This window comes from Hyperoodon ampullatus (assembly GCF_949752795.1).
Source record: "Hyperoodon ampullatus genome assembly, chromosome: 19".
In the NCBI taxonomy this organism is placed as follows: domain Eukaryota; kingdom Metazoa; phylum Chordata; class Mammalia; order Artiodactyla; family Ziphiidae; genus Hyperoodon; species Hyperoodon ampullatus.
The window spans coordinates 5,305,660-5,319,255 of NC_136932.1; the positions used below are offsets into that span (position 1 = coordinate 5,305,660).

The 13,596-nt window shown below is 36.8% G+C and overlaps 1 protein-coding gene across 2 annotated transcripts in view; it reads left to right on the plus strand.

Annotated features, from left to right (window-relative positions):
* The window catches only part of CDK12 (cyclin dependent kinase 12), a gene marked incomplete at its 5' end in the record, with an annotated part of 38,920 nt that overhangs the window by 7,933 nt on the left and 17,391 nt on the right, over positions 1 to 13,596 (plus strand). For both annotated transcript variants that reach the window (XM_079725014.1, XM_079725015.1), the window contains 4 exons: positions 3,787 to 3,963; positions 4,898 to 5,037; positions 5,826 to 5,996; positions 8,875 to 9,064. In XM_079725014.1, coding sequence (XP_079581140.1) covers positions 3,787 to 3,963; positions 4,898 to 5,037; positions 5,826 to 5,996; positions 8,875 to 9,064 — 678 coding nt within the window. The remainder of the gene's footprint in view (positions 1 to 3,786; positions 3,964 to 4,897; positions 5,038 to 5,825; positions 5,997 to 8,874; positions 9,065 to 13,596) is intronic.

A 13,596-nucleotide genomic window follows, 5' to 3' on the forward strand; every position in this document is an offset into this window, starting at 1 on the left:
AGTGCTTATTTGAGTATGTGTAGCTATCTTTAAAAATGTGTAAGAGAGAGAATGAAGTGAGAAAAATTACTTTTGTTGGGCTTCCCTGGTGGCGCAGTGGTTGGGAGTCTGCCTGCCGATGCAGGGGACGCGGGTTCGTGCCCCAGTCCTGGAGGATCCCACACGCCGCTGAGCGGCTGGGCCTGTGAGCCGTGGCCGCTGGGCCTGCACGTCCAGAGCCTGTGCTCCGCAGCGGGAGAGGCCGCAACAGAGAGAGGCCCACATACCACAAAAAAAAAAAAAAAAATTGTTATATATTTATTCTGATTCCAAAAGTGTAACTATTTTATTTTATAGTCCTTATTAAAGGTAGAAAAATGGAAGTGAAGATTTCTTCCACTATCAGTTTTTTTTTTCACTATAAAACTATAAATTCAAGATAGTTTTTCTGTTCTTGTCTTTATTTACTTATTTGGTGCCACCCTATCCATGTACCAGCTGCACCTATCTTTCACATGAAAAATATTTATTTATTTAAAAAAATATTTTTGGCCACACCGCGCAGCATGCAAGACCCTAGTTCCCTGAGCAGGGATTGAACCTGCCCCTCTTGCATTGGAAGCATGGAGTCCTAACCACTGGACCACCAGGGAAGTCCCAAAAAATAATTTTATGTAAGAAAACTTTTTAGGAAGGAATCTGAAAGTTGCACATGGGACTCATATTCCTCTCTAATTTCTCTCATGTGAGGCTTCAGAAGCTTAAATGTTGAGAATGTGACTTACACATCTTTTTATTGCCTACAGTGCTTTAAACATAGAGCACAGAATGCAGTCATTAAATATTGATTATTTGAATAAGTAAAACTGCTGAAGGAGTCAGAGCCAGGGCTTGTGTGAAATGACATCGGGCATGTAGTTAAATTATTTGCCACCTGGATGACATAAAGCTTGTATTAGAGGATTTGTCCTTTGGGAAAAGAATGAAATTTTTCTTTCAAACATATATATTGGGCAGGAGTGTATTAACCCAGGTATCAAATGCAGGAGTGAATTTAATTAATTCACTTTAATTAGGCAAAAAGGCAAAAACCTTTCTGATTCATGGTCTACAATTCTTGGTTTCAAGAAGCAAAGGCTGCCAAACATCCACCGTGATATAGTACATTCTTCATGAACGTAGCTGTTCATGGGGATCTGCTGCTTTTTAAAAAATTTTCAGTTAACCACATAGGGTTTTTTAAATATTGTTTTCTTTATTTTTTTGATAGCCTGGTTCATTTGGAGTTTTATCAGACTTGAGTAGAGTCTACATTATTCTTAAAGGCTGTATTTTTAAAGTACTGAGCTCGTGTAAATAGACCTGGGTAAACATTCAGATTAGATTTTAGGATTTTTGTAATAGAATGCTTGTTTTTTACTAGATTGCTAATACAGTGTTTTTAATGTATTCACTGAAATTTTTAATAGAAGTTTATAAAAATAAATCACTTTTTAAACAACCTGCTTTAAGGGGAAGGAGATAAATGATCTTTTTTTTTTTTTTTTTTTTTTGCGGTACGCAGGCCTCTCACTGTTGTGGCCTCTCCCGTTGCGGAGCACAGGCTCCGGACGCGCAGGCTCAGCGGCCATGGCTCACGGGCCCAGCCGCTCCACGGCATGTGGGATCTTCTCGGACCGGGGCTCGAACCCGCATCCCCTGCATCGGCAGGCGGACTCTCAACCACTGCGCCACCAGGGAAGCCCACTCATTCTTTCTTGACATAAACATACTAAACATATAATTTTTCGGAAGCAATGTACATTTTCACAGTAGCAAACAATATTTGAACCCATAAAGTAAATTTTGGAGAAAACAAGTGTAAATATAAAATATAGACTGAACTTAAATGATGGTGAAAGAATTCAGATAATTTGATTCTAGTGACACAGAACCAAGATGGAATCTATTTCTGAGTCATTGAAATTTATAAAAAAATATTTTGACATTAGTTGAAAAATTAGGAATTTTCTTTCCCAAATGTCTTAAAAATTGGGGAAATTAAAAAAATCTATATGGCATCTTGACTCAAGAGTTTTCTGGTAACAGGCTTTGTTCCCAGGGTAGAAAAATCTTAGTGCAAATTATAATAATGTTGTGAGTTCATCTCTATCAGTAATTTAACAAAGTTTCAGGTGATTGTTTTGCTCTCCATTGACTACCCCAGTTCTGGTTGATATGGTACAAACTAGATTCTATTGTTCTGTCTGATTTATAAGAGATTAAAATGATGAAAATTGGTAGGAAGTAGTAGCTTTTGGGATTGTGTTTCACACACAGAGGGCAGCAGTATGCTTTAAAAAGATACATTGCGGGGCTTCCTTGCTGGCGCAGTGGTTAAGAATCCATCGGCCAATGCAGGGAACACGGGTTCGAGCCCTGTCCCGGGAAGATCCCACATGCCGCAGAGCAACTAAGCCCGTGCGCCACAACTACTGAGCCTGCGCTCTAGAGCCCATGAGCCACAACTACTGAAGCCCACGCGCCTAGAGCCCGTGCTCTGCAATGAGAGTAGCCACCCAATGAGAAGCACGTGCACCGCAACGAACAGTAGCCCCCGCTCGCCGCAACTAGAGAAAAGCCCGCGCCCAGCAACAAAGACAACGCAGCCAAAAAAAAATGAAAAAAAGATACATTGTAAGGGGTAGATCTGTTCTTTATGGTTCTCTGGAAGTATTCATGAAAGAATTTTTTTTTAAATAACCACTTGTTGAAAACGAGGAGGTTCGTACTATGGTTAGGATTCTCAGATTCTTTTTAATCTTCTGATACTGTGAATACTTCTGATACTGTGGAATACAAAAGACTATCTAGCATGGTTTTATATGTAGGCATGAATTAGTATGCTGCACTATCTTTTCTGAGGACATGCATGGCACAAAATCCTTCCTTTACTCATAAATAGAGGTGGTCAAAAATTGGATCTGAAAACTGAATTTTCTAATCTATTCCAGGAAAGCCATCCCTTCTGTTTCCCCCACTGACTATTAAAATTTGTTGATTATCATGAGAGACCTTCTGCTACCAGTGTTTTAATGATTCTGAAATAGTCTCTTGGACTCTTTCTCCTTAGATTTTTAGTTTGAAGGTTATTTATCCATTTTGGATGGTTGGATATGGTTGCCTTTTGCTTCCCAGCCAGTAGAATAAATAAGTATATTTTTCACTTATTTTGATTTCCAACTTAGCTGTATTTCTTACAAAACACTGTAAAATACTATTTGCTTTTTCCAAGTTTCTCACCACATCTTTAGTAACATAATAGTATTGGCTTGGCCGAAAAGTTCGTTCGGGTTTTTCTGTAACATGGAAAAACTCGAACAAACTTTTTGGCCAACCCAATATTGCATTGCTGGGCTTTCAGTCATTTAAACCTTTGCTGGTTAAAATATGGAGCGGTTTTGGTGACTTCGTGAGTTGCAGTGCTGCTTTGCAAATTTAAGATTATAACTTCCTGCATTTTATTTCATCTCAATAAAAATCCAAATAGAAACTTAGGAAGAACATTAAAGAAGTTTATTAAAGTTTCTACAAATAATATGCCAAATTTTTTATTGTTTTTTTAATATACTATAGATTTCTTTTTGCAAAATCCAAGTCTCTTTAACTGTCATAAACGCCATTTCTTTATGTTATATTACTGGGTTTTTTTCCCCTTAAAATCTTTGTAATCTTTTAACAGCCAGACATTATAATCTTTGAAAAGTTTTATTTGCACATCCTTTAAGTAATTGTGATCTTTTTCATTTTTTCCTCTCTGTTGTTTAGTCCGAAAGAAACTCTACCTTCAAAACCTGTAAAGAAAGAGAAGGAACAAAGGCCACGTCACCTACTCACAGACCTCCCTCTCCCTCCAGAGCTCCCTGGTGGGGATCCATCTCCCCCAGACTCTCCAGAACCAAAGGCAATCACACCACCTCATCAACCATACAAAAAGAGACCAAAGTGAGTTTTTGGAGGGACCCATCCTTAATTATAGCTTTCTTCCTTACCTTTGGACCACAACCTACACCAGTAGGCTTATAGAGGATTGGGCCTAATGTAGATCTTATTTTATTTTAATGGATAAAATCCTTTTATCTACACTCATAGATACCATGTTGTGTTTTTTAGAAAAAGAATAATTTCCCAAATCCAAGGATACCATGAACATTGATCCCACTGTATCTTTTGAATTCATAATACTTAGCGTATTGAAGAAGAAAAAAATCCTTTAATTCAGAGGGTGTCAACCATGTACACATTAATGAAGAATTAATAGATGTGGGATTTTTTTTCCCCTGAACTACATAAATTGCCATGCCATAAATGTAGTAGGATCTGAGTTTGATCTTCAGATTGTTAGCATTCTTCTCTTGGTAGTAAAAATAGTTGCCATTTATTGAGCACATATTATTGCCAAAGTTTTATATTTTACTTTCATAGTAACCCTATGATGTAGGGATTATTTTCCCATTCTATGGCTGAGGAAGCCAGTACTCAATAAAGTAGCAAATCTATTGTTATTTGATCTTATGTCTTCCTGAAGCAAAAAAAAAATCTGTGAGAGATTAGCCACTGTGAGAGACTGTTTAAACTATTTATTTCATATCATTTGATTCCTGCTTTTTTAATAAAGAAACTGATAAAAGACTTAGGAGCCAGAGAAATCATCATAAAAGAATTCTGTTTTGTTCTTTGAATACACTTAGGTAATTCCTTGGCGTGGTTAGGACTCCATGCTTCCACTGCAGGGGGCACGGTTTTGATCCCTGATCGGGATCCCTCAAGCCGTGTGATGCAGCCAAAAAATAAATAAATAAAAAAGAAAGAAAGGAATACACTTAATTTTTTAAAATAACTTTTTTGTTTGTATTTATTTTTGTTTTGCCTTTTTTAGAATTTGTTGTCCTCGTTATGGAGAAAGAAGACAAACAGAAAGTGACTGGGGGAAACGCTGTGTGGACAAGTTTGACATTATTGGGATTATTGGAGAGGGAACCTATGGCCAAGTATATAAAGCCAAGGACAAAGACACAGGTAAATATTGCCACAAAATTTTAGATGTCAGAAGGTTAAAAATTTAGCAGTACTGATGTCTTAAGTGGATTTAGCAAAAGTAAACTTTGAATTCTTATTTGGTCTCCAAAAGTTATGAAATAGACTAAAATTTTCCAAAAGAATAGTATAATTATTACTGTCTAAAAACCTTCCTCCTTCTGTCCATTGTAAGTGTTTTATAATAAGCTTGCTGGGAATTTAAGAGAAGGTAAAAATAAAATTTGTCAGCTGCTCTTTAGTAAAGGGCTAGTCCTTGAAGATAAAATGAAGTAGTTGGATTATTGATATATTTTAATAATACAAAATTTTTAGGCTTAACAGAATATTGAATTAAAATGTTAAAATCTTTAAAAAGACAAAGAAAGGGTACATGGGGGTTTTTAATTTTTTTTTAAACAGTATAAAAGTATCTGCCATGTAGCATTAAAGTAGGCATTAAGGGGCTTCCCTGGTGGCGCAGTGATTGAGAGTCCGCCTGCCGATGCAGGGGACACGGGTTCGTGCCCTAATCCGGGAAGATCCCACATTCCGCGGAGCGGCTGGGCCCGTGAGCCATGGCCACTGAGTTTGCGCGTCCGGAGCCCGTGCTCCGCAACGGGAGAGGCCACAACAGTGAGAGGCCCACGAACCACAAAAAAAGAAAAAAAAAAAAAAAAAAAAAGTAGGCATTAAGTCTGTGTTTCAGAGCAAGAGCATATATTGTTTGATTCACGATTGTGGCCAAAAAATGCTAATTGTAATATAACAGTTTGAATTTGTTGTAACAGGAGAGCTAGTGGCCCTGAAGAAGGTGAGACTGGACAATGAGAAAGAGGGCTTCCCAATCACAGCCATTCGTGAGATCAAAATCCTTCGTCAGCTAATCCACCGAAGTGTTGTTAACATGAAGGAAATTGTCACAGATAAACAAGACGCGCTGGATTTCAAGAAAGACAAAGGTACTAGCAAAGAATCATGTTTCTGCATGGGAGATTGGTACATTTTATTTCCCTTTATTAGCTTGTTTGCCTGTTTGCATTTTTTAACAAGTTGTACTAAAGTCCAGCTTCTTTCTTTAATCCACATCAGAGTTAAGATGTTAACAGATTGTTCTTATGCTGAACAGTGCTTATTTTATAAAATGTCCGTTCGTCATTAGTGTACTCTTATACTTTTAGAAATCATTGTTAATCATTAAAATTAGAGTCTGCTGTTAACACCTAATAAGGCCAGCACATAAACAATGTAAGATTCTCCTCCAACCAACGTTTTGAAGTCGGTTTTTTTTGTTTTTGTTTTTTACAAATTGTAATAACAATAATGGAAATTAAAACCCAGATTTGACAGTTATTCTCATTTTTACATCCTTCATTTATATGCATCTTTTTTTTAATGTAGTTTTCTACTCATACAGTTTCGAATCCAAAGCAGGTATATCTAAAACAGTTTTCAGGTCACATAGTGGTTTGTTTTCCTGGATTTGTAACTTTTGTCTATGGGGGATACATTCGTTTGTTGTTTTCATACTTATGTTTGAAGTAGTCTATATATGACATCCAGCCTACTTTTATTAAAGTAAATCTGAAAGTTTAGAGAGGGGCAGCTGTGAAGAGGTGGCATCTGTGAATATAGCCTGAGATGTTAACAGAGAATATGATTGAAATACATAAAATTAGGAGGGTAATGGATTAAGTTAAGTTGGACTTCTTTACAGAGCCTCAAATATATTAGCACTAGGGGAGTAATACCTCTTGAGTTTAGTAGAAGTAGTTTTAAAGAAAAGAGGAAATCCTGCTTAGATAAATTTATGAAAGTTAGATTGGAATAGAATTAAGTATACTAGATATATTTCTGGGTGTGTTTTTTTAACCTTTTCTGATTATAAAAATAATGCAGTGTATAACTAGTTTCTGTGAGGATGTGTAAGAAAATGTTAATTGGTTGCTCCTGGAGAGGTGCTTGCTTTTCATCCATGCCCTTCTGTACTGTTTAAATAATTTACCATGTACTGTTTAAATTCTTTTTTAAAAAAATCATAAAATAATGGGGGACTTCCCTGGCAGTCCAGTGGTTAAGACTCTGTGCTTCCACTGCAGGGGGCATTGGTTCAATCCCTGGTCAGGGAACTAAGATCCCACATGCTGTGTGGCACAGCCAAAAAATTTAAAAAAAAATTTTTTTAATCATAAAATAATAAATGAATGAATGGATGTGATGCATGCCCCTTGTGGAAAAATTGAAAACATAGGCAAGTAAGAAAAGGAAAATGGCAATCACTTCTCTCCCACTCCCAGTATACGAGCATCCATAGAAGATCACTGTAGTATTAGCATGTTGGCATATTTTTTTCTAGTACTTTATATTTTATATGTATTGTATTTATTTTAACATAACCAAGATAAAAGTGTATTTAGTGTTTTATAAGTTGTCATAAGCAATTTCCTGTATCATTAACATGTTTTAATGACTGTGCATAAAGATAGATGAATCCAAATTTATTTCACCAGTCCTTGTTGAACAATTAGTTGTCAGTTTAAAAAAATAGTATAATAGCACTGCATAAATATTTGTATTTTGATTTATTTCTTAATATAGTTTCCTAGAAGTAGAATTATTTGGTCAAAGGAATTTTCATATTTAATGTTAGATTGCTTTTAAGAAAGATAGTAATAATTTATGTCCCACCAGTGAGTCTCATCCCACTTTATCCTCCCTAACATTGAGTTTATCTTTTAAAAAAATTGTCATCTTATCTGATAGGTGAAGTATGAATGATATCATTATTTTGGATTGCGTTCTTTATATTCTGAGTTTTTTTCCATGTCTATCAATTTTACTTATTTTCTCTTTTTTTGAGTTGTCCATTTGTGTCCTTTATCCACTCTCTTTTGCAGTTTTAGTGTTTTCTTAATTCATATGAGGGCTTAGCTAAAGCTAAGATATTCCTTTAATGCAGTGGTTCTTAACTTTTTGGGAGTCATGAACCTTTTAAAATATCTTATGGATTCACTCTTCAAAAAAATACATTTAAAATGTTGCATACACATGTATTTAAAATGTAGTATGCTATTTAGAGAGTTCAAAGAGTCCTTGAAGCCTCTCCCCTAGACTAAGAATCCTTGCCTTTATGTTACTGAGAGAAGAATTTTAGACTAGATGGATCATTGTCTAACTAGGTCTAGTATTTCTTATGTTATAGTATTTGCCTCTATCATGCACCCTGTTGAAAGTGGAAAGATAATGTGGATTTCAGATCTTTCACAATTCTCTTAGCCTTTTATCTACTTTTAAATTTAGGGAGTTGAATTAGATGATTCATTTTTCTTTCAATTCTTAAGTACTATAAATTTCACTAATAATTCATACTAAATGTACCCCTGGCGTATTATGTGAGTGCTGTTAACTAGGGTAAAGATTTCTACAAAATAGTCTTGGACAATGTGTAACAAATGGGCATGGTTGTATATTACAAATAAAACTTTATTTACAGCAATAGACAGGCTGGATTTGGCCCAAGGGGTCTGTAATTTGCCAACTGATTTAGATCATAAAAGACTAGTTATACAATCTAATTGGGGCAATTGTCCCTTTAGAGAAATAAGTAGTCCAAAGAGCACTGGACTATGAGTCAGAAGATTAATTCAAAAAATAGTTCTGTTATTTATTGTTAGAATGGGCAGTTATTCAACTGCTTGAGTTTTAGTTTCTTCATGTGTAAAATTAAGTGGTTTTTCCAGAAAGCTTATGGTCAACTCCAAAATTATGTTAATATTTGACACATTGTTATTTCGGCATCCTTTTTCTCTTGTTTTTAATTTTTTCCTTCATCCTATGTAGGAGCCTTTTACCTTGTATTTGAGTATATGGACCATGACTTAATGGGACTGTTGGAATCTGGTTTGGTGCACTTTTCTGAGGATCATATCAAGTCATTCATGAAACAGCTAATGGAAGGCCTGGATTACTGTCACAAAAAGAATTTCCTGCATCGGGATATTAAGTGTTCTAACATTTTGCTGAACAACAGGTAACACAGTAACCATATGAGGTTAAGCATTTTCTCCCTCTCTTCTTTTTTTTTTTTAATTTATTTATTAGTCTCTGCTTTACAACAAAGTGAATCAGTCATACATATACATCTGTTTCTCCCTCTCTTCTGACACCCTTAGTTTCAGCTAGTTAATTGGGGTTATAGGTAAACCCAATAATGCACTTTTTTGCATTTACGTACATCTGATGTCTGTACCTTAGGAACAACTTGTGATAGGGGTACTCTGATCAGCAGAGTCTCCAGACTCAGTGTTGGTAAGGACTAAAAGAGGTAGGATTGTAAAGGTTTTTTTAAATGCAGACATTTTAGAGAATTACTTACATCCTATAGGAATATTCAAAGAGCTTTTGCCATAGTTAGTAAATAATACTTCTGTGGTCTTAGGCAAATTCAAACACACATCAAGTTCTTAATGACATTCTCCTTTGTTTAGTGCTCTTTTAACTGCTCTTGAGACTTTCTTAGTTATCGAATTTCAGAGTAAACACAGATGTAGTTGGTGACTGACCTTTCTGCCCAGCACTTACTCCTGGGTTTTAATAGTATAGACAGACAGGAATTTGGTGAAGAACAGTGTTAATTCTTCAGAAGTTTTTATCATCTGCTTTCTTCCTCTCTGGCTATTTGCCTAAATTGCGTTGGTGATATCAGTTGCGTTACAGTAGTCTTTGGTGATAGCCCTACATACTGAGGAATAAAAAGCAAGTCTGGTACCATTGGAATAAGGCCAGTGTTTGGTTCTGTAGGTAGTGGGCTGTTTATAGCCATTTTTGTCTGATGCACCCTTTGTTTTAAATATTTCGGATCAGTTCTGTTTAACAAACATTATTTAGATGGGAATATGGAATGGTTATGACATATTTCCTGTCTTTGTGGAGTAGGGTGACCAACTCTCCAGTGTTACCTGAGACTGTCCTGGTTTTAGCACTAAAAGTCCCACATGGGATGGTTGGTCCCTGAAGATTTCAGAGTTTAGTAGGGAGGCTAAACAAATAAGTTGCTCAATTCAATAAACATTTATTAAGCTTTTTTTTTTTCCCCTTGAATTTGGGAGCATCTGGGAAGATGCAGTCTTCAGGAATGAATAGGAATTTATCAGAAAGACTGACAACAGAGGTTCACATTTCTAGGCAAAAGAAGAGTGCATGTACAAAAGCACATAAATGTGAAGATAACACAACATGTTATGTTTGGAAAACTGTAAAGGAGTCAGTATTGCTAGGGCAAGAAGAGTGAAGCACATAATGGCAAGAGATGAAGCTGGACAGTTGCAAGGAGCCAATTTAAAGATCTTGTATATCTTGCTAAGGAGCTTAAATTTTATTTACAGGTAACAGCCATTGAAGGGTGCTGGTTAATTTTTTGTTTTAAAATTATACAGTTAATGCATTATTAATTGTACAAATTACTGTAAAATTGTTATTTGTACTTAAATACCTTTTTGAGACAAAACACGATATTAAAAATATCATTCCTTTCTGGAGACTTCCCTGGCGGTCCAGTGGTTAAGACTTTGCCTTCCAATGTGAGGGGTGGGGGTTCCATCCCTGGTCAGGGAGCTAAGATCCCATATGCCTCACGGCCAAAAAAACCAAAACATAAAACAGAAGCAATATGGTAACAAGTTCAATGTAGACTTTAAAAATGGCCCACAACATGGGCTTCCCTGGTGGCGCAGTGGTTGAGAGTCCGCCTGCCGATGCAGGGAACGTGGGTTTGTGCCCCGGTCCGGGAGGATCCCACATGCCGCGAAGCAGCTGGGCCAGTGAGCCATGGCCGCTGGGCCTGTGCGTCCGGAGCCCGTGCTCTACAACGGGAGAGGCCACAACAGTGAGAGGCCTGCGTACCGCAAAAAAAAAAAAAAAAAAGGTCCACAACAACAACAAAAAAGTCTTATAAAATATATATATATATATATATATATATATATATATATATATATATGTCATTCCTTTCTGTCACTATCCCTGTGATCCACCACAATTCTCATTAAAGCTGGGCTTGGTCAATCTGTATCCACAGTAATAGTGCTTCAAAAATTTGATGATGGCTATCATCTTGCAGCTTTCTGGACTATAGTATTAATATACTTTTTTCTATTCCTTTTGCTCCTCTATTAGGGGATGTTTCAGGCCAGGGAATAACTGCAGTCCTGCTTGGTGTCCTTTCTGGTGGGTCAGGCCCCTTTCTGTCCCTGACTTCCCATATTCAGGAAGCTGATAAGGTTTTAGACTAAAGTGAATTTCCTTCTCAGGTTGCTAAGCAGGATGCAGGAGTCTCATGGTCTAGTCCGATCCAGCCAGCCTCTGCTCTTGCCCATTTAGTTCTGTCTACACAGAGACTTCTGGGTGAGATGGCCTAGAGAGGAGTCCTCAGGTGGACAAAGAAGAGAAAGCATTGACGAGAGGGAGGAGAGCAGTGTTGGGCTCCATGATGTTTATTTTATCTTAATTACACACGTATAAATGACACCAAATTATTTTAGATATAGGAGAGACATAATTAGTCTTCTGTTTTAGAAACATCACTAAATGGTCACCATATAGCGTGTGGACAGGAGGCAGAGAGACTTATTAAGAACAATGTAAGAAATGGTCAGTGCTTGAACTAACCAAGGCATTGCTAGAAGAGGATGGACAGGATGGACTTGGTAGATCAGTAGACTTTGATGAGTGAGTGAATGGTGGCGAATGAATCAAAGTACTTTAACTCAAAGATTTCTGACCTGAGAAACTATCTAGATGGGTGGCACAGTGGTCAATATAGGGAATACAGAAGGAACAGCAGGATGCATCGGGGGAAGAGTAAACCCCTTTTGGATATGTCTGTTATATATCCAGGGTAGTGATATCAAATAGGCATATGGTCACATGGGAGTTTCAAACTAGCATTGTAGATTCAGGAGTTATCAAGCATAGAAAAGATGTGAGAAGATGGAACCCGAGGGGCTGATTAGACAGATAGGAAGAAAATAAGGAAATATGAATGCAAAGTAGGCAGGTTTAAGAAATGAGTGGTCATAGATGTCAGGTGATGCAGGTAGATTTTAAGGCCCAAGGAGAGAATCTGAAAATTAAAAGGTCAGTGGTGAAAGTGTGGGGTAAGTGGGTGGGTAGCACAATTAATGGGAAGGTGATTGTAGGTGTGACTTCAACTTTTTGTTTTTATTAATTTTTTATTAAAGAAGCAGAGGTTTGAGCATATTTAAATGCTAAGCAAAAAGAAAATCAGTAGAGAGGGGGAAGTTGAAGATTCAAGAAAGAACCAAAGTAATTTAAAGAAATGAGTTTCTAAAGGAGATGGGGTCAAGGCCAGAGGTGGTAATACTGATTATCCTTGAATAAGAAAAGAGATTGACGCACTTTTTCTGTAATTGAAGGGAAAGGAGAAAGCAAGGTTAGAGGTGTAAATAAGTTTATAGGTAAAAGTATGTTAAATAGGTCCCACCTGATAGCTTCTGTTTCCAATGAAGAAGGTTATTTACTGAGAGTAAGAGGGGGGAGGGGATGGATTAGGAAATATGGTAGGTGCTGGTGATGTTTAGGTCTAGCCTCATTTTCCATAACTGTATATCTATTGCCATTTTAATTTTCAGTCCTACCATAGTAGGACTTGCCTTGAGTCTTGGGATCAAAGTAAGGATGCCAAGAAATCTGAGGAACGCTTTTTGTCTCAATATAGGGCTCAAGTCAGCTATTTCTTTCCTTTTTGCTTCTCTCAGAATTTGCTTATAAATCGAACTTAAAATGTGATGATGTCTGGGACAGGTGGGTAAGGTGCCCATAACCTTTACTAGGAATGGTAAAAGTTGATTTAATGTAAAATTTCGTTGCTAGTAGCTTTTTTGTTTTAATATTTTGTCCCATTGCTCAGACTTTGAAGAGCACCTCCTAGAAGAGCCCTTTTTTTTTCTCTTCTATCTCACTTTTCTGCTTGATCTGAGCTATCAGGCACCTGAGATATCCCCAGTCCCTTAAAAAAGGTGAATTGGCTTTTCATTCCGTAAGACGTAAGGCAAACTGTAAATGTGAATAAATAGACTACACAAGAATTTAGATAAATATGATTAATCCAAAATAGTTAATGATGGTTTTTAAATAGTTTCCCAACATTTTGTGTTGCATTTTATTAAAATATTGCTTGACATCACTGTCAAACACGGAATATTTAGCAGAATGAAACGTGGATGTGATCCCTTTAAGGGAGTGGTTCTCAAAGTGTGGTTCTCAGATCAGCACCATTGGCATCACCTGTGGGCTTGTTGGAACTGGATTCATGGACCATGACCTACTGAATCAGCATCTCTGGGAATGGGGCCCAGAAAACATTTAACAAGCTTTCCAAGTAATTCTTATTTCATAATAACGTTTGAGAACCCCTCTAAAGTCATAATTGTGTATCTTCATGGTATAGGAAGTGATGGCAGTTTGTTGGTAGAAGGGGTCTTGTTCATCATAAAAATTGTTTGTTCAGGTCAAAGGTATGTTCTCTGTTTGAAAAATTTGTTA